Source organism: Mesocricetus auratus, unplaced genomic scaffold (genome assembly GCF_017639785.1).
Source record: "Mesocricetus auratus isolate SY011 unplaced genomic scaffold, BCM_Maur_2.0 Super-Scaffold_100008, whole genome shotgun sequence".
NCBI lineage: Eukaryota > Metazoa > Chordata > Mammalia > Rodentia > Cricetidae > Mesocricetus > Mesocricetus auratus.
In genome coordinates this window covers 83,449,480-83,472,504 of record NW_024429192.1, presented here as the reverse complement: position 1 = coordinate 83,472,504, position 23,025 = coordinate 83,449,480, and the positions used below count along the sequence as shown (strand labels likewise).

At 47.5% G+C, this 23,025-nt stretch overlaps 1 protein-coding gene and 1 long non-coding RNA gene across 2 annotated transcripts; one reads left to right on the top strand and one right to left on the bottom strand.

Moving 5' to 3' along the window:
- Nucleotides 1-426: 426 nt before the first annotated feature.
- LOC121142039 lies at nucleotides 427-12,514 on the bottom strand. The gene is made up of 5 exons (XR_005879063.1): nucleotides 12,392-12,514; nucleotides 7,267-7,435; nucleotides 3,467-3,597; nucleotides 1,423-1,606; nucleotides 427-536 (listed from the first exon to the last, which is right to left on the bottom strand). It is a non-coding gene; the product is annotated as an uncharacterized LOC121142039 (long non-coding RNA).
- A 3-nt stretch (nucleotides 12,515-12,517) lies between these two features.
- On the top strand, nucleotides 12,518-22,598 carry Zscan25 (zinc finger and SCAN domain containing 25). The gene is made up of 6 exons (XM_005079910.4): nucleotides 12,518-12,651; nucleotides 14,894-15,295; nucleotides 16,796-17,000; nucleotides 17,720-17,811; nucleotides 19,149-19,272; nucleotides 20,785-22,598. The coding sequence occupies exons 2-6, from the start codon at nucleotides 14,912-14,914 to the stop codon at nucleotides 21,612-21,614; spliced, it is 1,635 nt and encodes a 544-aa protein (XP_005079967.1). The 5' UTR covers nucleotides 12,518-12,651; nucleotides 14,894-14,911; the 3' UTR covers nucleotides 21,615-22,598.
- The last annotated feature ends 427 nt before the right edge of the window (nucleotides 22,599-23,025 follow it).

Below are 23,025 nucleotides of genomic sequence, written 5' to 3'. Positions count from 1 at the left end.
ACAACCTCTCCAACATAAATTGTGGTTGGTGTTTTTGTAAATCCTGTGTTTAAGCCTAATCCCTCCAACCTTAAGTGCCTTCTTGAGGCCTTCAACAAACAATTCATGTTGACTCATATGTTGTCCCATATTGTCGCTCACTTTGTTGCTGTGGCAGGCTCCCATCTTGCAACTACCTCTATTTCTTTTCTTTTTGATATGGCCGGCCCTCCTCAGCGACGTTCTTCTCTGATGCCCTATTATCTGGGCCTCGTGTTGGGCGCCACTTGCCTCAGCCCACGGGGTCAGTCAACGGGGACACTAGGGGAGGGAGTGAGAATGGGGGGACAAGAGACGCAAGAGACAGAGACAAGACAGTATTCTGATCAAGTCTCGTTTATTGAAAGTACCAGCAGGGCTTAAGTAAGGCAGGTAGCAGAAGGGCGGGGGAGCAGAAGTTTTCCTTGGCAGGGTATGTTCCAAGGACACAAGTCTGCAGCTGCGAGAGCCTGGACTGCAGGCCTTGAAAATGTGCTGTACAGGAGGATAGGCAGGCACTGAGAAACAGAAACTTAACTGTGTTAGTCTCTAAGAATACAGTAGGAATATTAAGATGGCTTCTATTATGCTATCCTTATTTGGGGCCTTCCACACTGGGTGTTCAATATTTGCTGGCTTTTGAGAAGTAGTAACAAAATAGACCATAGCAGGTGATAATGGTGATATGAGCTTTGGTAAATCACCTCTGATTCTGGAAGGTTCTGGTGATGTTAAATCTTTTTTATTCTCTTTTGTTTGCACCTTAACTCCTGGGTATATCAGTTTTAAGGTTTTCTGTGGCCTGTAATTTATTCACCATTGTTTTTCTAAGCATTTGAACTTTCTGTATTAGCAAAAATTTCCAATGATTTCATTAAATCAGTCAGTTTCTTGTTCTCATCATTTGCATGAATCCAGAGATTTAATATTCTTATCCTTGGAGATTATTTGGATGGCATGAAGATTGCCTCCCAAAAACCATGTTCTATCTGCAAGCTTGTCATTACTCTTAGACATGGAATGATTTTTTTCTGTTAAGAGTTCATTACCATGAATTCTGTTTGTCAAATTATGATTGTCAATTTCAATTGTATGAATCCTTTTTGCTAGGCTTTCATTACCAATCTGTAACTTCTGTATTATTACTATAAGTTCCTTATTCTTAGCTCTATTATCAAACAATTTCCTTAAGGATATGATGGATTACCAAGCTAATATCAATTATGGTTAAGAGTGTATACATCCCAGGTAGGTCGTATATCTCTTTTAAAATTCCATCATAGTAGAATCGAAAAGGGTTTTAAATTCCTGGGTGGTGATATTATCCACCATTGTTGTGGCAGTAGTTAACGAACTTATTAATTTATTTACCAGTTTAAAATGCAAAAATATCCAGTAATTTACCTCAAATCCTCAGAAGGTCATCCTTGCCTCTTATGGTCTTACTTAAATTGCAATGATGATATTTGGCCAGCAGGTGTCAGAGGTGTGCTGCAGAGCAAGTCCAATGACGCTGAAGCTCTGGTCTGACTTGTCCGACTGTTGTCCAAACTTTGGATTCTAAGCAAACACCCATACAAGACCAAACCTAATGGATTTTTGTTAAAGAGAAAGGGAAAAAAGGACCAACCTGAGTGCACTGACTGCCAGTCATGGATCAGGATGTGTGGACTGGATCGGGTATGCTGGCTCCTGGAAATATCGAGGTGTGGGACGTGTCCCTTTAGTCAAAATAAAGGCTGGGTCAAGGCACGGAACACAGAGAAAAAGGTTCTAGACATAGTGTAAGCCGATGGCACCGAGTGGAGTGCAGGAGCGGGGACTCAGGCGCAGCTTACTTGACTGAGCAAGTCCACAAGAGCTGTTGGCTTTCTCAGGGGCCCATGTGGGGCAATTTGCCCCTGTCCTGCTGTTAATGTCCTGGCCATGTTGAGCGCCAAAATGTAAAAAGGAGTTCTAAACTGGTCTAAATAATAAAAACCCTGAGTCAGATATAGAAAAAACACTAGAGAGAAGGACCAAGCTTTGCTTCTCAGCAGACAAGAAAGCGAGTTCCTGTTTGTTCCCTCATAATTCTTCTCTTCTCCCAATCATCTCACTTCCTGTCTGTGCCCACCCATCTTACTTCCTGCTTCCACCCAGCTATCTCACTTCCTGTCTGTCTGTGCAGAACTCCAAACGTCTATGATTAGCTAGTGGCAAGCTCCATCCTCTCTGTACTTCAGGCAGGCTTTATTTGTACAAGCAAGATATCACCACACAGATTTAGTTTTCAACACTCACAAAGTTGCTCACAGCTCTAACTCCAGTTGCTGGAGATCTGGCACCCTCTTCTGACCTCCATGGGCATTGCCCACATGTGATGCACAGACATGCTTGCAGGCAAAACACCATACACATAAAAAATCTTTTTTAATCTTCTCATGGACCAAAACAAAGTAAAACTAATGAGCACTGGAATTTAATTTGCTGACTTTTCCCTTGACTCTTACTTTGAAAGGGACAAGCACTTTATAAAGTGTAAATGGATAACTTGAGGTGTAAAGTATAATCTGCCTCTTTTGCCCATGTCTTCCTTTGGCCTGAATGAGTCTAGTTAGATGACTGGGTTCTGGTTTGAGGTGCAGATTTCAACCCCTGCGTGTCTGCACTGGCACATAGTAAAAGAAGAACTTGAGGGTAAATGACAGGCCAGCTTAAGTGCCCAACAACTGATAGCCGCTGTTTCTGCATAATAAATATGAATAATTGACCTTTCCCCTCCATTTATCCCCGCTGTTTCATCACTAAAACCTAAGATTTCTGCCTGGTGGGTGGGTCAGAAGCCCTCTCTCACCTTTACACACTTTTCTGAGTGACTGCATGCACACTGTGTGTGCGTGCGCGCGCGCACGTGTGTGTGTGTGTGTGTGTGTGTGTGTGTGTGTGTGTGTGTGTGTGTGTGCTTGCATGCTTGCCGGTGGGCGTGTGTGTTTAATGTGAGAGAAAATCTTTATGAAGTTTATGGGTTTAACCATTATTCCCTTGTAGAAACACCTTCACAAACATCTCCAGAAAGGACAATTTACTGACTATCTGGGCATCCCTTAGTCCAGGAAATTAATACATGAAATCAGCTGTCACACTTTCCTAAAGACAAGTACATGTTTATTTCATGTTTATGTGAGGAGCAACATGGGAAACAGCTTTTTAGATCACACTGGTTTTGCACACAGAGATCAGGATCTGCCTCTTAGTTCTGGGTCATGAAACACCATACCTAACTATTTCTTATTCAATTTTCAAGATCTGATATTAGAAAAGGCTGAAGTTCAAATTAGACTAACAAAAATTTCATCCTAATAAAGATTCACTGTATGTAATTGCCAAGAAAAAAGCATTTTAGCAAGGTGACATATAGTTGATTAAAACTAATTTTTCAAGCCTACCCTCATTTTTGAGCACTTACCTTTGTACATATTTTAGTCATTCAAGGAGCTTGTAGGTCTGGGGACAGCTCAGTTAGCACATTGTTGACCTGCTTCAGGAGAGATGCTGAATTCCATTTCAACACAGCATAAACTGCTTGCTGGTTCAGGCCTGTGATCCCAGCACCAGGAAGGTAAAGAGAGGCATGAGAATCAGAAATTCATAGTCATTCTTGGATACACAGTAAGTTGAAAGCCATTCTGGACTACTTGAGACCTTGTCTCAAGATGAAAAGTAGCACCAGACAGAAGGCTCAATGAATAAAAGCATTTGCTGCCAAGCCTGAAAACCTGTGCTCCATCTCTGAGACTCTGTGGTGAAGGGAAAAATTAAACTTCCCAAGTTGTCCTCTGATCTCCAAGTGTGCTTTGTCACAGACATGGGATACATACACACACACACACACACACACACACACACACACATACACAACTATACAGAATTCAACACGAAAAGTTTAAAAATACTACCTCGATTCAAGGTGATGGGGAATGCCTTTAATCCCAGCACTCCAGAGGAAGAGACAGGCAGATATCTCTGAGTTCAAGGCCAGCCTGGACTACAGCCAGGTCAGTCAGAGAAACTCTGTCTCAGAAAAAAAATCCTATCGTAAATAAAAAAAGCAAACACACACACACACACACACACACACACACACACACACACGGAGTTTCTGAAAGTACTTGTGTTGGGCATGGTGTTGTTGGAGCTATTCTAAAGGGCTGAGACATGCTCAGTGGTTAACATAAATTGCTGCCCTTGTAGAGAACCTGGATTCAGTTCTTGGAACTCATCAGTCAACTTACAATTCCACCTCCAGGAAATCTGATGCCTTCTTCCTACTGGCAGACACATACATATACACAAAAATAAGACTAATTAAGTAATTAAAATATATTTATTCTGGGTATCTAAGAGGGGTAATCTATTTCCTTCTAACTTTTTGTTTGTTTTGAAGTAGGGTCTGATTGTGTGGCCCAGGATGACCTTGAACTCTTGATCCTCCTGCCTCCACCTTCTAAGGGCTTCTATTTTTAGGAACTGGCCATCATTTCTGGCCTCAAGTGCTTTAAACACAATTTTAAAAATCAGATCAGGGCTCAGGGATATGACCCAGAGAGTAAAGCCCTTGTTGTGCACATGTGAAAACCTAAGTTCAAATCCCTAGAAATCACATTAAAGAAAAGATGGACATAGAGCCAGTGTCTCCAAGCTCAGTGGATAGAGGAGAATTCCCCAGAAGCTCACCCCCTGCCTAACACAAGATGGAAGATTAAAACTGACATCCAAGTTGTCCTCTGACCTCCACATGAGTGCTATGGCAGTTGTATACATGCACTCACAGACATGACATATACACACTTCACACACTCACACACATGACATACACATTTCATGCACTCACAAATGTGACATATACACACTTCCTACCCTCACACACAGCTTTGTAAAAATCAGATCTGAGTCTGGGGAGAGTGTTCAGTGGTTAAGTGGTTGCTGCTGAAGTCTGAGGACCTGCCCAACCAAGCCTGATCCTCAGCACCCATGTGAAAACCAGATACAGTGACACACACCTGTAATCCTAGCACCTGTAGCTCACTGCTTAGCCTCTCTAGAAGAAATGCTGAGCTCAATATTCAGTGAGATGCTTTGTCAAAAAAAAATAAGATGGAGCCAGGTGTGGTGGTGCACACCTTTAACCCCAGTGCTGAGAAGGCAGCCCACGTGAAACTGAATCTGAGGCCAGCCTGGTGTCCATGATGAGAGCGATTCTGTGTCACATGATGATGATAATGAACACAAGGGAGACACCTGCACCGGTGCATGCACTCCCTCCCACAGGAGCACACGTGGCATGCATACACCACACACAAACACCCAGATAAATAACAAAAGCAAAAAACACTGCTTATTCTTCCCTGGGTCTGTGGTTTGAAGTGTTGGCTTCTCAGGTGATCCTAGCTCCCTGGTCACTGGAGTGTAGCTCACATGCCATGCGGGTCATAGCTACACTCCTTGACCAGAGTGGAATGAATTTGTGACCCTAGCTGGGCCAATTGGCATGATCCCCTGGGAGATGATGAAGGATGTGGGAGTAAGGAAGAAATTCCTTTCCTTGGAGAGGCTTACTGTTAGGGCGTGCATCTGGAGGCTGATGACATTCAGGGAATGGAAGCCCAAAAGTGGGTAGGTAACCCTCCTGGGCTCTGCAGGGACAGATGTGCATAGGTCTCTGTGGCCTGGCTCCTCTCAGCCATATCAGTGAAGACCTCTACTGCCTGACCACTCCCAAACTGAGTCTGATGCACTACTGAGTCCTGCCATATGCTCCCACACACCATCATCCCATTGATTATGGTCCATCCACACCACCTCTTCTTATTGTGCTTCCATTGATTATGGTGCATCCACACCACCTCTTCTTATTGTGCTTCCATTGATTATGGTCCATCCACACCACCTCTTCTTATTGTGCTTCCATTGATTATGGTGCATCCACACCACCTCTTCTTATTGTGCTTCCATTGATTATGGTGCATCCACACCACCTCTTCTTATTGTGCTTCCATTGATTATGGTGCATCCACACCACCTCTTCTTATTGTGCTTCCATTGATTATGGTCCATCCACACCACCTCTTCTTATTGTGCTTCCATTGATTATGGTGCATCCACACCACCTCTTCTTATTGTGCTTCCATTGATTATGGTCCATCCACACCACCTCTTCTTATTGTGCTTCCATTGATTATGGTCCATCCACACCACCTCTTCTTATTGTGCTTCCATTGATTATGGTGCATCCACACCACCTCTTCTTATTGTGCTTCCATTGATTATGGTGCATCCACACCACCTCTTCTTATTGTGCTTCCATTGATTATGGTCCATCCACACCACCTCTTCTTATTGTGCTTCCAATATGAACTGGCTTGTGGGGAGCCACCACAGCCAGCAGGGATGAATAATCTTTGATGTGTGTTGGGGGGTTCCCTTGCTTCTTAAAGGATCAGTAGTATCACCCCGGCCTTCTTTCCACCCACGCAAGTTGTCAGGCCTGGGGCAGGCACCTTTAATCACAAGTTTTCACATAGTTTTCTTTATGACAACAGTCTCACTATGTATTCCTGGCTAGCCTGGAACTTATTACACAGACCAGTCTAGCCTTGAACTCGGAGAGATCTGCCTGCCTCGGCCTCCTGAGTGGGATTTATAGGTGTGAGCCGCTATGCCGGCCCTCCAAGTCTAAAATTTTCCCACAAGATTTAATACAACCAGACTCCCACAGTAATAAGTTAAGAAGTGATGAGAGGGGGCTGGAGATGTAGCCCAGTCAACACAGTCTTGTTTAGCGTGCAGAGGGCCTGGGTTCAATATCCAGCACCACATATGGCAGAGTGTAGGGCATGCCTATCATCCCAGCACTGAGGAAGTACAGGCAGGAAGACCAGAAGTTCAAGGTCATCCTCAGCTACATAGTGGGTTTGATGGCAGCTAGAATACACGAGGCCCTATCTCAAAGGAAAAGGCAACTCATGAATGATTTCAGTGGCCAACGTTCTTAATTTCAATTATTTTTTATAACCTTCCATGTCGGGAACAAAACAAGGGCAAAGGATTCTTGGGGGAGTGGCAGGGCCAACGCCACATTTTGGGACCAGCAGATGCAGCTGGAGCCCCTGGGGTCATGTGGGACAGACTCCGGAGGGCTCTGCTCTATGGCAGGCAGGGTCTTCAGCTGCAGCCCTGGCTCTTTCGCCCTCCCTCTGCAATTCATACCAATCTGGGTCGTGTCTTCCTGCTCTCTGCAGTCATCTTGGCTTTCTTCAGTACCTTCTTCATGGTGTCTTCGCATCTGAGCTCTTCCCAAAGACCAGGAAGTCCAAAGTGATATCAGCCATCATCAGTTTCCTCATGGATCCAAGCGGTCCTCATCCTCAGCTGGGCCCTGGGAGGGGTTTGGAGGGCAGATGGTGGTGTGAGCAGAAGCATTAGGAATGTTGCCCAATTTGCTTTCTCTCTGAAGTAACCAACCTATCCTCTACTTACCATCTCTGAATTTATCTATTTTTTCACTTTGAGACAGGGTTTCACTATGTAATTATAGCTGGTCTGGAGTTTGCTATATAGACCAGGCTGGCCCTGAACTTACAGAGATTTGCTTGCCTCTGCCTCCTGAGTGCTGAGCCACCATTCTTGGCTCTTAATTTTTATTGCATTTTAATTTATTAGTATGTGTCTGTGCACTTTCATATGTAGGTGGGCATGCAAATGCCACAGCACTACAGAGGTCAGAGGCCAACTTTTGGGAGTTGTTTTTTCCTTCCATCATGTGGGTCCTGGGAATCAGGCTTGGTGTCAAGGTACTTATGGCATTGGGTTATCTGCCGGGCCCCAGGATTTCCAAACTTATTTTGCCTTTTCTTTGGGCTTTTCAAGAGAACATTTCACAGTCTTCTTGGTTTGGGGTCACCTGTCTGCTCCAGTGGCTGTCAAAGAATATGGCATAAAGCAATACTTGAAAAAAAGTTTTAAAAAAGAGTGAATGAGAGGTTACTCCTGTCCCTTAGGGCCTTTTTACATTTTAAAAGACTGAGAAAGGCCTTTCCCTGGGATGCTCCTGTGCCAACAGAGGAGGCAGAACCCTTACAGTAGGAAAATGAGGTTGAGTTTTCTCCCAAGTTCACACAGAGAGGGCCCACCATGATGTTGGTACCCACACAGAGAGTACTTGCACAGCAATCCCTGATGAGTCCCTGGGAGATGAGGCACACAGCTTTTTGGTGAACTGGGGAGGAAGAGAGAGGCATGTGGTGGGACTATTGTTCTGGAGGGGGCAAGGGATAAAGAAGGAGTTAAGGAGTCACATGGGCTAAGGTAAGCCAGAAGCCTGGGAAGAGACTGGTGCTTCCTTGGGTCCTCACAGGGATCTGTACCTTCATGACCTTGTTGCTTCATTCCCTTGAAATTCAGAGTCTGAGGATAAAGCCCGGCCCCATGCAAGTCTCTATGCAGTGGCCTTCTATATATAGTGCTTTGGTGTTCTTCTGTTCCTAGTGACTGGTAAGTATCCTGGACTTTAGCCCTTATCTTTTGAATTTTTGCTGCTGCTGCTGTTGCTGCTGATGGTGTGCGTGCGTGCGTGCGTGCGTGCGTGCGTGCGTGCGTGCGTGCGTGTGTGTGTGTGTGTGTGTGTGTGTGTGTGTGTATTGCGTGAAATACAGATGTATGCGTGGAGGCCAAATGTTGATGACAAATGTCTTCCTTGATTTCTCTCCACCTTAAATATTAAGGTAGGGCCTGCCATTTGAATCCAGAGCTTGCTGATTTGACCAGTCTAGCTAGCCAGCTTGCTTGTGGGGATCCTGTCTCTGTCTCCTGTTTGCTGGACTGTGGGTGAGTTGCCTGTATCATGGGTGCTGGAGATCCAAACTTGAATCCTCGAACTTTGTTAACATTGTCATCCACCTGGCAATGAAGTTTTGGTGTTTTCAGTGATCTTCTATAACACTGAATAAGAAGTTATCATTTGCCTCAACTTTAAAGATTTTTGTTATGGGATTTGAGAGAGGATTCAGTAGCTAAGAGCACTAGTTGCTCTTCCAGAGTACCCAAGTTCAATTCCCAGCTCCCCACTTGGCAGCTCACAGCCATATGTCACTCTAATACCAGAGAATCTGATGCCAACTTCTGGCCTCCATGAGTACCAGGCATGAAAATGGACCCATTTTTAAAAAAGATTGTGTATATATGTTTGAGTCCCAATCAGTCTCTCTCTCCCTCTCTTTCCTTCTCCCCCTCCTTCCCTGTCTGTCAATGTGCACATGCATACATGTAGGTGCTTGAAGAGGCCAGAAGATGGCACCAGATCCCCTGGGTCTGGAGTTAAAGATGGTTGTGAAACATCATACATAGGTGATTGGAATTAAATCCATGTCCTCTGAAAGAATAGCAAGGATTGGTAACCATCGAGCCATCTCTCCAGTCTCTTATCTTAGCTCTAATGTATTCTCTGTCGTAGGGGACAGCATGGAGGGTGAGTCCAAAGATACAGGGGTTTGTACAAGAAGGAGAAGTCCCCTCTCAGGGAGGCACAGAAACCAGCACTCTCTATCTCATCTGACCCAAGATTTTGCTATAACCCGAGTAGCATCTGGCTCTCTGAAGACACAGTCTGCCTTTGCTTCCATTCCTTGACCACTCCCAAGAGTACTGAGAGGTACAAGGGGATCTTTTACTGAGAGAACCTGGACAGTCTGAGCGGAGAGCTGGGTTTGGTGCAGGAGACATTACTCAAGGGAGAAACAGTCATCCAGACAGGAGACCTGAGCTCTGTCCTGGTCTGTGTGAGTGCCTAAGCATACCCCACCTTGACAGTCTTTGCTGCCTTGGAGGGGCTTCAGAAAGTCGGGCTAACCCTCTACCCCTCCATACTGGCAGTGGTTGTGCCTTGGTTGCTCCTGGAATAAGATCAGACCTCTTTGAACTACTGGCTGCTCAAGGCCTTTCTTTTTATCTTTTGTTCTTTTTTATTTTTGCAGATGTTTCTTTTAAAAATAGGAGAGCCACTCTATTGAATTGTTCTTCAAAATCCAAACCCAGAGGCAAGCAGGAGAGAATGTATTACATAATCAAAGGAAGCAGAATTTTCCAAAAGAATAGAATCATAATAGTTGTGTGAATTAGTGTCACTAAAGAGTTATGTTCCAAGCTGGGTGGTGGTGGCACATTCCTTCCATTCCAGTACTTGGAAGGCAGAGGCGGGCAGACCGCTGAGTTCAAGGCCAGCCTTGTCTACAAATCCAGTTCCAGGAGAACCAGAACTATGCAGAAAAACCCTGTCTCACAAAAACTAAACCAAACCAACAAACAAAACAAAACCTCAAAAGTTACATTCCTGGATGAAAGGGTGACTTTGTACCAGAAACATTTCTTATGAGTTTGGGAGAAGGGTTGGGTATGATTAGAGGGGACCTTCTCCAAGACTGAGCTTTGATTCAGCTGTGACACTGGAAGTCTGTGCCCTGCAGTCAGTCTGTGCCTCTGGAGAGACAGTGAGGTCAGCTACCAGTATGTCAGCATGGTCTCATCCCATCCTGAAGTCATAGGCCTCCTGAGTGAGTGGGTTCTCTTCCTCTCCTTCTCCCTCTCCCTATCCCTCTCCCTCTCTCCCCCCCTACCTCCCTCCCCCCTCTCATCTGTCTCTCTTCCTCTCCTCATTCTATGTAACTCAAACTGGCCTTAAACCCACTATACAGTCCAGACTGGATCTGATTTCACTATATAACTCAGGGCAGCCTGAGTTTATTGATATTACAAGCATACACTGCCACGCTCAGGCTTCTCTCCTCCGTTGATGAGTTTGGAGCACACGAATTATACCAGCAATTCTTCTAACATACCATCTCCTTCACATATTGATGCCTTTTCAAGCACTGGTCTCTTTTCATTTTATTATTTATTTCTTGTTTACTTATTTACTTAATTTTTTTTTGGTTTTATGAGACAGGGTTTCTCTGTTTTATTTCAGAGGCTGTCGGTCCAGCCTAGCCTTGAACTCACAGAGATCTGCCTGCCTCTGCCTCCCAAGTGCTGGGATTAAAGGCGTGCGCCACCAACGTCCAGCTTATTTACTTAATTTTTGAGACAGGGTCTCACTATGTAGTTCTAGCTATCCTGAAACTATGTAGACCAGGTTGGCCTTGAACTGAGATCACAGAGATCTGCCTGCCTCTGCCTCCTGATCGCTAATATTAAAGATGTGTACCACCACATCTGGTCTGAGCACCAGTTCCTGGTTCCAATACCCTTCTCTGTCTTTTCCTGAAAGGGAAAATCCCTTGTGTCTAATCCCAACTGAAATGTCACTTGCTCTAAAACAACCCTTTTATCACAAGATGTATCTTTGTTCTCCCAGAGAATCCAGTATACATGTCTTTTAGAGTAATTATGTTATATTAGTTATTTTAAAATACTAAGCTACGTAGTGGTGGTACATGCCTTAAATCCCAGCCCTAGGGAGGCAGAGGCTGGTGGATCTCTATGAGTCTGAGTCCAACCTAGTTCATAGAGTTCCAGGACAGCCAGGACTGTTACACAGAGAAAACCTGTCTCAAAAAAAAATCAAACATACAGCCAGGCATGGTAGTATTTAATCCTAGCACAGAGAGACAGAGGCAGGCAGATCTCTGTGAGTTTGAGGCCAGCCAGTTCTACATAGCAAGTCCCTGAACAGTCAAGTCTACATAGAGAGACCTTGTCAAGCAAAAACAACTTTGAAGGGATTGTGTTTATTTTAATTCACAATTCCAGGTTGCAGTCCTCATTGTAGGGAAGTCGGGGCAGCAGTAACTTGAAGTAGCTGCTCACATCACACACACAGACAAGAGCAGGGAGAAATGAACTAATGTATGTATGCTTACCACTCAGCTCCCTTTCTCATTCTTTCACAGTCCAAAACCCAAACCCAGGGAATGGTGCTACCCACAGTTGGCTGACTCTTCCCCGCATCACTACCACAGGCCAACCTGACAGGGAGGGATTGTCTAACCCCTCACTGAGCCTCCTCCTAGGTGATCCTAGATTGTAAAGTGACAGTTAAAACTAACCATCATATTTCCTTAAGCAACATATTGTCAAATTGCCTTCTAAATATTTATGTTCAGGGCCCCTGAGCTGACTCAGTGGGACCTACATGGTGGAAGGCGAGAAGTGACTCCTCAGGTTGTCCTGACACACACTAAATAAATACATATAGAATATTAAAATATTTATGTTTATACCCATAGACTAATGCATCTCTCAGCCTAGTGCAGAGAAGCTCCTTTTTAGTAGAGATTCATTTTTTAAAAAATAAATGGAAGCGCATGTAGAGGCAGGAGAAAGATGGAGAGCCGGCACTGACCATGACAGACCATAGAGATACAACTCCTTCTGAGACCTCCGAGAGTCCTAGAGAGGAACCGGACACGGGCCCTTTCGGTAGGGCACCTGCCTGACAGCATCCGCCACCCACTTCCGGTCCGCGCAGGCCGGGGCAGGTGCCGAGCGCGCAGTCCGTCAAGGCCGCGGCCGGGTCTGGGCGGGTCGGGACGGAGCAGGCTGCAGCTTGGCAGCTTGGCAGCGGCCCGGAGGTCGCCTCTCCACGCACAGCCGTGGTCTCAGGTAAGATCCACGCGGCCGGGCCAGGCGGGGGGCCTAACGCCGGGTGTCCACGATCGGCGGGAAGACCTTGACCCCGCGACTCTGAGAAGCCCCAACACGCAGCGTTTTAGACGCAGATGCCGGACAGTCTCTGGAAGAATAACCACGCGGCACCTTCTGGCTGCCAGACGGCCGCTTGCCCCCAGGTCCCCGGCGGAACGAGCTAGGCCATAGCTAGGACGTTCGGGAAAGCTCGATGCAGCAGAGAGTCGAGTGCTGGAGTCGGTTTAAGGGGAGGGTAGAGAAAAACACAAACATCCCATAGGATCTGTAGCCGAAGGTCGTGGCCTCTCGCACGCTAGTTGCGCCCACAATCCGAGCGCCTTAGCGCTTTGGGCTTGGGGCCTGTTTCTCCAACCTGCCCGCCGGGAAGTAAACAAGACTCATTTTACGAGCTGCTTCGCAGCCTCTTTTTCCTCAGGTGTAATGTTCCCTTCCCTCCTGTTATTTTCTCCCTCCCTTTCCCTTGCCTCCTCTCTCCCTCCGTTTCTCATCTCCCTTTCGTCCAGCCAGATTGACCTGCACCTCACCGCCTTCCAGCCTAAGCCAGGTTCCGGGATTACAGGCAACTCCTGCCATGGCTGTTAATCTTTCTTTTTTCGAGATAGGGTTTCTCTGTATTGTTTTGGAGGCTGTCCTGGAACTCACGCTGTAGACCAGGCTGGCCTCGAACTCACATTACCCCTTCATCCCGATGCTGAGATTAAAGATGTGTGCCACTACACCTACCCGTTCTTTCTTTTTTAAAATATGTTTTATTTTATGTGTATGGGTGGGTTTTCCCCCCTGCATATTTGTCTGTGTACTGCATGCATGCCTGGTGTCCACAGTGTCCAGAAGACACAACAGACCTTCTAGAACTGGAGTTACAGACAGTTGTGAGCCACCATCTGTGTGCTAGAAACTGAATCTGTGTCCTCTGCATGAGCAGCGGGTGCTCTTAATCACCGAGCTGTCTCTCCAGCCCCATCTTTCTTCTTTTTAAACCTTCCATATTTGGGGAGTGAGACAGCTGTATATGTTTCTTGCATATCCTGTCTGTGTCTCAGCTTTTATTATCTGGACATTTTTGTACGTGCATACACCCTATCTTGACTGTATTTACCCTACCTTCCCCCCCCCCAAGGGCACCCAAACTCCCATTTTCTGTCCTCTCCTTTTTTGTTGGGATGCTGACTGATTTTGCTGGCTTAGTCCTGTGCAGGTCTTACGCAAGTGACCATGGCTGCAGCAGGTTCATAATGGGAGTGGCCATGTTGTGTCCAGAAGACAGTATTTCACAGCGCTCTTTCCCATCCATCTTCTGGCTCTTACATTCTTTCTGTCCCCTCTTCCACTGTGTTCCCTGAGCCCGAGCTGTGTGGGGGTGTTGACACAGATGTCCCATTTAGGGATGAACACTCAACAGTCACTTCTTCTCAGCCCTTTGACCATTTAAAAGTCTCTGCAATAACCGTAAGCAGAAAGAAGCTTCCCTGACTACTAATCTGTGGGTATAAACATAAATATTTAGCAGGTGGTTTGATGCCATGTCTATTTTAGCAAAACCACAGCAGTAAGTTCTTCCTTAGGTCCATAATCTCCTTGGCTGTGGGTTTTGGCCAGGTTTACAGTACCAGGCATGAATGTCTTCCTGTGGAGCAAGCCACAAATCCAGTGAGAAAGCAGTTGGTTACCTTGGTGCCACTGTTACACCACTGGACATACCTTATCTGGCACATTATTCGTTATTGTAGCGTGCAGGCTTCACTGCTAGGTAATACCAGCAGTGCCTCTTCTTCTGCAGTGGCCTATAGCACCTTCCAGCACTATGAAAACTAGCTAATAGGAAATTCCCAGGTCAGTTCCAGCTTGATTTCTGAATCCTGCAACCAAAATGTATTGTGTCTTCAGCAGTGGGGCCTTACGATCTAGTTACATGGCAATCAAGAGCAGTGGCAATAGCCTGTGAGGCCTTGTCTAGACTGAGCACACCATCACAGTCAACCCACGAGTGAATGTGTTGGTTTTGACCACAGAATTTGTCTTGATTTTCTTTGCTTCGTTGTCTCTACCCTGACTAACCTAAGATCAGGTCAGTTGATAAGGTTTTGAGGGTGTGTCAGCTTCCTGAGAATAGTCACGGGTATAGACACAGAGCTGGTGGGCTGACCTCCTAGGTGTCCTCTGTTCTCAGAAGGGCCCTTTCTATTGTCACCCTCAGTCTTGTTGGAGCTTGAAGATGCTGAAAGAGCGTCTGGAGATGGCAGATCTTCAGCAGCAGATGGGTGCTCCGGTGGTGAAGCTGGAGAAGGAGCTGCCGTGGGGCCGGGCAGGGGAGGACTCAAGTCCTGAGGCATTCCGGCTGAGGTTTCGCCAGTTCCGCTACCAAGAGGCCGCAGGTCCCCAGGAAGCCCTCAGGGAACTCCAAGAGCTGTGTCGGCGTTGGCTGAGGCCAGAGCTGCACACCAAGGAGCAGATCCTGGAGCTGCTGGTGCTGGAGCAGTTCCTCACCATCCTGCCCCGAGAGTTCTACACCTGGATCCGGGAACACAGCCCAGACAGCGGCAAGGCTCTGGCGGCCATGGTGGAGGACCTGATGGAGAGCACACCGGAGGCCAAGGCGGTGGGTGAGAAGAGGGTGTCCGGGCCTTGCGCGGTTTGTGTGGGAATCAAAACTGGAAAGATTAAGTGGTGGGAGTGGATCAGACAGAACCTGCTCTGCCAGCCCCCAAAGGAGCTTTCTGGGAAATGGCTGCAATTTTAGCAAGAGGAATCGGGTTGAGGAGATGGCTCAGTGAGGACCCGGATCTCCAAGACCTACGGGAAAGCCACATGAGGTAGTGTGCATGTGTATTCCCAGTGGTGAGATGCAAGGCAGAGAGAGGAGAAGCCCCAGCAGTTTGCAGTCCAGGAAGCCAGGCATCCTCAACAGGGGTCAGCAAGAGTCCCTATCATAATTGGAAGGTGGGGACAAACACTGGAAATTGTCCTCTGGTCTCCACACATGCCCATCCTCACGTACATGTTCACAAATACACATCATATACACAAGGAAGGTTTTTTTAAGAGCCATCTCTAGGGAAGATATCTGCGGGCAGGAGGGCCAGATTCCACGGTTTTGGCAGTCAGAGACCCACTGGTGAGCCTCAAATCCAATGAGAGCAGTTTTGATTGTTCTGGGTCCACTGTGAGTTCTTTGTGCCCTCGGGGAAGAGGCTAATGTCGATACTTCTGCCAGTGGCACCTGGGATTTAGGCACAACCCCACTCTGTCACCCTGGGATTCCTTATTCGCCTTTCAGAACCTCTGTTCAGGCAAAACCAGACTAGTGGCTTCACTTTGTTACAGAAAAGCAGTTTTAAAAAGAGCAGAGCGGAATGTATTAAAAGATACTCTTTAGGGATTGGCAGTATGTGCTCTTAGCTGCCAAGCTGTCTCTCCAGCCCTCACTCTCCTTTGATTGACTGTAGGACCTCAGCTCATGGGATAGTGCCATCTGCATTTGGGGTGTGACTTCCCGCCGCAACTCACCAAATCTAGACACACCCTCACAGGTGTGCCTAGAGGTTTGTCTCATGGGTGACTATAGATCCTGTCAAATTAATTATCAGTGTTAAAAACTAGAAGAAAAGGGAATAGGCAGGGCCTCGTATCTATGAGAATGTCACTGCAGAGTTCCACTTTGTGTACAGCAGCTGTTTCTCATTTGCTAGTTCACTTTTGGAGAGTTTAGCATTCATGTGGAACAAGTCAGCAGCTTCTCTTTCCTTTACCCTCCCCCCTCCTTTCCTTTCCCTCTCTTTCTATTTTTTTCTTTTTTAAACAGGGTCTACTATATATCTCTGGTTGGCCTGCAAGTCACTAATTAGATGAGGCTGGCTTTGAACCTAGAGAGAGAGAGACCCTCCTCTCTCTACTGAGTGCTAGGATCATAGGCTTGGACCACCATACCAGGGTTTATGTAGTGCTGGGAATGGAACCTGGGGCTTCCAGGCTTTATGCATGTGAGACAAGCACTCTACCAACCAAGTGGCACCCCAGCCTTGCTTTTTCAGTTTTAATCCAGCTCTCTTTAACAGCCTCCTGCAGGTCTCATTCTAATTGCTATGGGGATTCTTCTTAGGTTCCGTGCCATGCCCAGGGAGAGCCACTGGTCACCGCAGCCCTTGGCGGAGGATCTTGGCAATCAGGCATCCATTTGGGACCTGTAGAAGTCAAGCCTGAGTGGGGGCTACTTCAGGGGGAAGGAGTTCAAAGCCTTGGCCCAAGCACTGCAGGACAGCTGAGCCAGGGCCCTGGAGACAGCACACAGGCCTTCCAGGAGCAAGGTAAGATGCCAGTGATGAGGATGGAAGGCCCCTTCCACCCACATCTCCTTCAGAAACTCAGCACTGGGCTAAGTAGTTACTGGTAAGGTATAATTCTGAATTTTTCAGGCTACCTCCTCTACCCTGGTAGGAAGCAGATGAAATGGATTTTCACGCCTTGACTGGTTTTACAGGGCATATCTAGAATCATGATCTCTTACCATTTCTTCTCCTGTCCCCTTATATCCCTTCTAGAACCAGTAGGAACTATGCTGATGATATGGGAGAGTTAGTTGTAGAGAGACAAGCCACACACCACATGAGATGCATGAGACTTCGTTATTCCTGAGTCTCAGAAAGCTATCCTCCTGAGTGTCTCAGGAGCATGACTAACTCTGAGAGGACAGGGCTAGGGTACTTTTCTCACCCAGACTCCTGGCTGTGGGTCATTGTAGTACTGAAGTAATTCTTGTTCTCTGTCTCTCAACCCCCCCCCCCATAATATCTCTCTGTGTAGCCCTAGCTGTCCTAGAACTCATTCTGTAGACCAGGCTGGCCTTGAACTCAGAGATGCACCTACCTGCCTCTGTCTCCTGAGTGCTGGGATTAAAGGTGTATACCACCACTGCCTGTCTCTGAAGTAATTTTTTGTGGTCTGTGGTTCTGAGATTGTGTGTGTTGAGGCGGGGTGCTTTTGAAATTCCAACAACAGCCCTGATGCTTCTCTGTGTTCTACTCAGCGCTGCCCATTCTTCATGCGGGTCCAGGTCTTCCCTCTGTGAGCGCCAGAGACCAAGAGCTTGCTGCTGGCTTCCTTGCAGCAACATCCCAGGTGAGCTAACATACCCATTTGGGAGATTTTGCTGATTTGTTTATTTTTTGAGATGAGGTCTTATGTCCCCCAGGCTACCCTCAAACTCAATGTGTAGCTAATGGGGCCAGAGAGATGGCTCAGCAGTTGAAAGTGTTTCCTGTGTCACAGAACACAAGGTAGGCTTCCAGCATTCATGTCAGGTGGATCGCAGCTTCCTGAAGTTCCAGCTCGGAGGAGCTGAGGCTCTCTTCTGGCCTCCCTGAGAGCTGTGCATATGTCTGCCCCTCTCACACACACAAAAGTAAATCATAGAAAAAGTAGTTGAGGATGTCTTTAAGCTCCCCGACCCTTGTGTTCCCACATCCTGAGGGCTGCGATTATGGGCGTGCAGCAGCACACCTGGTTTGTGTGGTACTGAGGATGGAGCCTGAGGCTTTAGACATGCTAGGCAAGCACTCTGCCAGCTCATCCTTATTCCTAAGCACCGTACTCCATTGTGCTTATTTAACATGGCTTTATTCTTTTTTTAAGCTAAAATGTGTTATTTATCCTCCTTGTGTGCATGTGTATAAGATGGGAATGTGTCTGTCTGTGCCACTACGTGTGTGGAGGTCAGAGGACAATGCTGTGCGGTGGTTTCTCTGCTTCCACCTCTGTGGGTTGTCAGGCTTTACCTACTGGACAGTTCTTTAGAAAAGCAGAGCCTTATGGTGGGGCCTGGGGGGCAGGGGCGACACAGGCTTCCAGGCTTGAGGAGGGAGTACAGGTGACATCTGGATGCTGAGGTGGTGGGGACAAGCAGAGCCACCGTATCAGGGTCAGAGCATGTTGGTCACCCTGCATTAAAGCTGTTGGAGATGGTAGTTCTCCTAGCTGGTCCAGAGTCCAGTTCCTTCTATCTTTGCTGTGCTTGAGCCTGTCTTTGAAGCTGCCCACCTTTTTAAAATGTACTTAGTGTATGTGGTGGGCAGTGTTCATGTAGAAGGCAGAGACAGCTTGCTGCAGTCCGTTCTCTGCTCCCACCATTGCAGTTCTCGGGACTGAACTGAGGTCACCTTGCTGGGCAGCAAACACCTTATCCCATGTATTTCACCAGCTCTAGGGTTCTTACTTTTTTCTCTTCATTTATTTTTACCTTTTAGGTGTATGAATGTTTTGCCTGCATGTATGTATGTATGTATGTATGTATGTATGTGTATCCCGTGTGTGCCTGGTACACTCAGAATCCAGAAGATGGCATCTGATCCCCAGGAACTGTGGTTACAGGCAGTTATTACCTGTCATGTGGGTACTGGGAACTGATCCCAGTCTTCTGCAGAGGCAGCTTTCTTTACAGCAGTCTCCTGTTGTTTCAGGGTCTGGGGCCATTTAAAGACATGGCTCTGGCTTTTCCTGAGGAGGAGTGGAGGCACGTGGCCCCGGCTCAGATTGACTGCTTCGGGGAGTACGTGGAATCACAGGACTGTGGGGTCCTTCCAGGTAAGACTGTTGCCTGCACAGGTGAGAAGGGAGTTTTGGAAGCTGTAGTTTAAGAGTCTTGCCCTAGCCATGGTGCTGCTGACAGGTAGTGTGGGGGTGTGGGTGAGTCTTGGAGAAGTGTGCCCATGACTAACGGGAATCGAGGCTGGAGAGAAAGGAAAGGAACAGAGGAGGAGCGTTTGACCTGGTTCATCCAACAGACGGCTACTGAACAGCCACTGCGGCACACATGTGTGGCAGCCGCGTGTGCGTGTGTGTGTGTGTGTGTGCGCGCGCGCGCGCGTGCGTGCACTTGTGTATATGGAAGCACACATTTGTGCTCATGCCCAAAGGAAAGAAGAGGGTATCGGGTTTCTCCCTTCGTCACTCTGTCTTACTCCTTTAAGGCAGACTGGAGAGTGACTTTTTCAGATAGTCCTAGTGATCTTCCAGTCTCTGCCACCCACAATAATGGTATTACAGGCATGAGACCACACTGGCCTTGTTCTGTGCTTGCTGGGATCTGAACTCAGGGCCTCTGTTTGCACGAGTGCTCTTGACCAGTGAGCCATCTCTCCAGCCCCACTGACTTAGATTTTGAAGGAGGTGAAAGTCTGAATCAGCAGAACGTTAAGTGGGAGGGTATTAAAATCTGTGGTGCAGTTCAGTATCAGGCAGGGAGGTGGTAAGGAGTAAAGAAAGGTCAGAGTTCAGGGTTCATGGACATGAAAGGTATTGAGGTTGTTGACCAAAGGAAAAGAAAAGGAGCCGTTAATGGGACATACTAGGAAGCTAATTATGGTGTGCAGGCCTGTGATTCCCCCCTTCGGGACTGCATGAGTTCAAGGCCAGCCTGGGTTACAAAGTGAGACCCTATTTCAGAAAGCCAGACCATCACCACCACCAAGATAAAGGGTTGCGTTTGGAGAAGACATAGTGCATGAAGTTCCTTGAGTGGTCACTGTTAGAACGAGAGGAAGGCAGGAAAAGAAGTGAGACGAGTCTCCTTTCAGACATGCCTTTTCAGGGGGCCACAGCATCACAGTGAGAACAGGCCTCAGGTCTGAGGAGGGCGGCATTAAAAAAGGCCATAGATAACATGATGGAGCCTGAAAGCATAGGCAGCCATGGTGGCCTGGAGAGGAGAGATGGCAGCCTGTAGATATCTCAGTTCCTCTCAGATCCCCACAAAGAAGTAAGTTCATGTTTTGTAGGTTTGGGGGATGGTGGTCCGAGGCCCACGCCTTGTCTCCTAGCCTGCCTGAACCCACCTGGCCTGTGGCATGCAGGAAACCCTAGATAGGAATGTATGGTTACAATAGGAGTTAGTCTCTGTCTGCCTGGGTATGGAAGGGGCTGGTCTTGCTCACTCACATCTGGAGGCGGGACAGAGGTTGGGGCTGCAAGGTCACAGCAGGAATCTGGAGCTAGCAGAGAGACAGAGACGGGGTGGCACCTGGTTTCTGGGCATGCAGGACAGCAGCAGTTGGAGGGTCTATGCTGGAACATCACATGTTGACCTTTGCCACACAGGTGCTGGGAACAAGGAGAAGGAAGCCAAACCCCAGCAGGAAGACCTGAAAAGAGCATTTGTTGGGTTGACTTCCGATGGGTTTGGAGAAGCAGCCATCCAGGTTCCTGGGCCAGGGGGTACCTGTGAGCAGGAACCGGGGAGCTCTGGGACCAGTTTACCTGGGCTCCCTGCTCCCCAGCATGGGGTTCCCTTGCCGGATGCCCTCAACACCCACAATTCTTTCTGGAAACCTTTCCAGTGCCCTGAATGTGGAAAAGGCTTTAGTCGCAGCTCCAACCTTGTCAGGCACCAGCGAACCCATGAAGAGGAGAAGTCCTTTGGCTGTGTGGAGTGTGGGAAAGGTTTCACTCTGAGGGAGTACCTCACCAAGCATCAGAGGACCCATCTGGGCAAGAGGCCCTATGTGTGTGGTGAGTGCTGGAAGACCTTCAGCCAGAGGCATCACCTGGAGGTGCACCAGCGCAGCCACACCGGGGAGAAGCCCTACAAGTGTGCAGACTGCTGGAAGGGCTTCAGCCGGAGGCAGCACCTGCTGGTGCACCGCAGGACACACACTGGGGAAAAGCCCTACACCTGCGAGTGCGGCAAGAGCTTCAGCAGGAATGCCAACCTGGCCGTGCACCGGCGTGCACACACGGGGGAGAAGCCCTATGGCTGCCAGGTGTGCGGCAAACGCTTCAGTAAGGGGGAGCGGCTGGTGAGGCACCAGAGGATCCACACGGGTGAGAAGCCCTACCACTGCCCTGCCTGTGGCCGCAGCTTCAACCAGAGGTCCATCCTCAACCGGCACCAGAAGACCCAGCATCGCCAGGAGCCTCCGGTGCAGTGAGCTTACCATGGTGACAGCTCTGTCTTGGGGATAACTTTCGTTATACCAAGTGGCCTGGGCAGTGCCCAGTGAGGGACAGCAGAATGTGTTCAAGCAGGAGGAGGGCAGAGCCTGGTGTATGGAAAGCTTCCAGAGAGCCCACAGTTTCCTTCACCTGTTCTAGGGAAACACAATCCTGAGCTTCAGTTTTTTGGGTTTTGGTTTTTCCCTCCCATAGTGGAGTTTGGAAACCCACCTCCTGAGCAAGTTTGGAGGTAAGGGCAGAATTTTGTTGTGTACTGTCAGCTTGAAGCTCACTTTTCTTTTCTTTTTGAGGTAAGGTCTCATATTATCTAAGTTGGTCTCAGACTAGCTATGTAGCTGAAGATGATCTTGAACTTCTCATCCTCCTGCCTCCATCTTCCCAGTGCTGGGACTACAGGAATGTGCCGCCATGCCTGGTGTATGCTGTTTAGGAGATGAGACCCAGGCTTTGTATATGCTAGGTGGGCAGCTCTGCTGACTGAGGTATGTGACCAGCCTTGAAGTTCAATTTTTGGAGAGCTCTCTCTTGCCTGCGAGATCATTAGCACAGGCCTGCCCTCCTCATGTCTGTTTTCATTTGCAAATATTTATTAAGCACCTGTTGTGCTCCTGGCTCTGAAAATGCCATGGTGATTGGGACCAGTGAGCTCTTGGAGCTTGTGAGCAAAGCTGACGCAGTAGCTTGTAAGTATCCCGAAGCACGTGTGTTACAAGTGCCACATCTTGTACCAACCTGTCCCTGTGTGGGATCTCACTCACCCTCCACCTCAGGTAGGGCTTCTCTCAGAAAGTCTTGTTTATTTTGCTTTCTTGGCAGCCTTATTGTTGTGGACTAGAACATCCTACCCTCATCTGTAAAGTGTCCCCTTCCCATTACTCCTGCATACTTTAACCACAGCTACTAGGAAATTAATATTTTGCTACTGATCATTGAATAAATGTGGAAATATTTTAAAACAATTAGTAATTTCCCTGTAGATACCTGATGAATTAATCTGAAAGACAAACTGGTGTTGGACTGTATTTGATGGCACTTTGGTATATATATGACCTGAGAGTGAGAGTGACTGGTGTGTGTGTGGTGCTGGGGACTGAACCTGTGACCTGAAACATGCCAAGCAAGCATCTTGCCAGTGAGCTAGATCCCCAGCTCTACCTCTCCCCTTGTTTAGAAATTAATTTTGAGGCCAGGCATTGGTGGCACATGCCTTTAATCCCAGCACTCGGGAGGCAGAGGCAGGCAAATTTCTGTGAGTTCGAGGCCAACCTGGTCTACAGAGCGAGTTCCGGGATAGCTTTCAAAACAATACAGAGAAACCCTGTCTCAAAAAACCAAAAAAAAAAAAAGAAAAGAAAAGAAATTAATTTTGAGGCAAGGTTTTGATAA

Excerpts from the sequence above, each read along its gene's own strand:
- Zscan25 (XM_005079910.4), top strand. The coding sequence starts at position 14,912 with ATGCTGAAAGAGCGTCTGGAGATGGCAGATCTTCAGCAGCAGATGGGT. Across the intron at positions 17,001-17,719 it reads ACAGGCCTTCCAGGAGCAAG|CGCTGCCCATTCTTCATGCG; the intron begins GTAAGATGCCAG and ends TGTTCTACTCAG. Across the intron at positions 19,273-20,784 it reads GGACTGTGGGGTCCTTCCAG|GTGCTGGGAACAAGGAGAAG; the intron begins GTAAGACTGTTG and ends TTTGCCACACAG.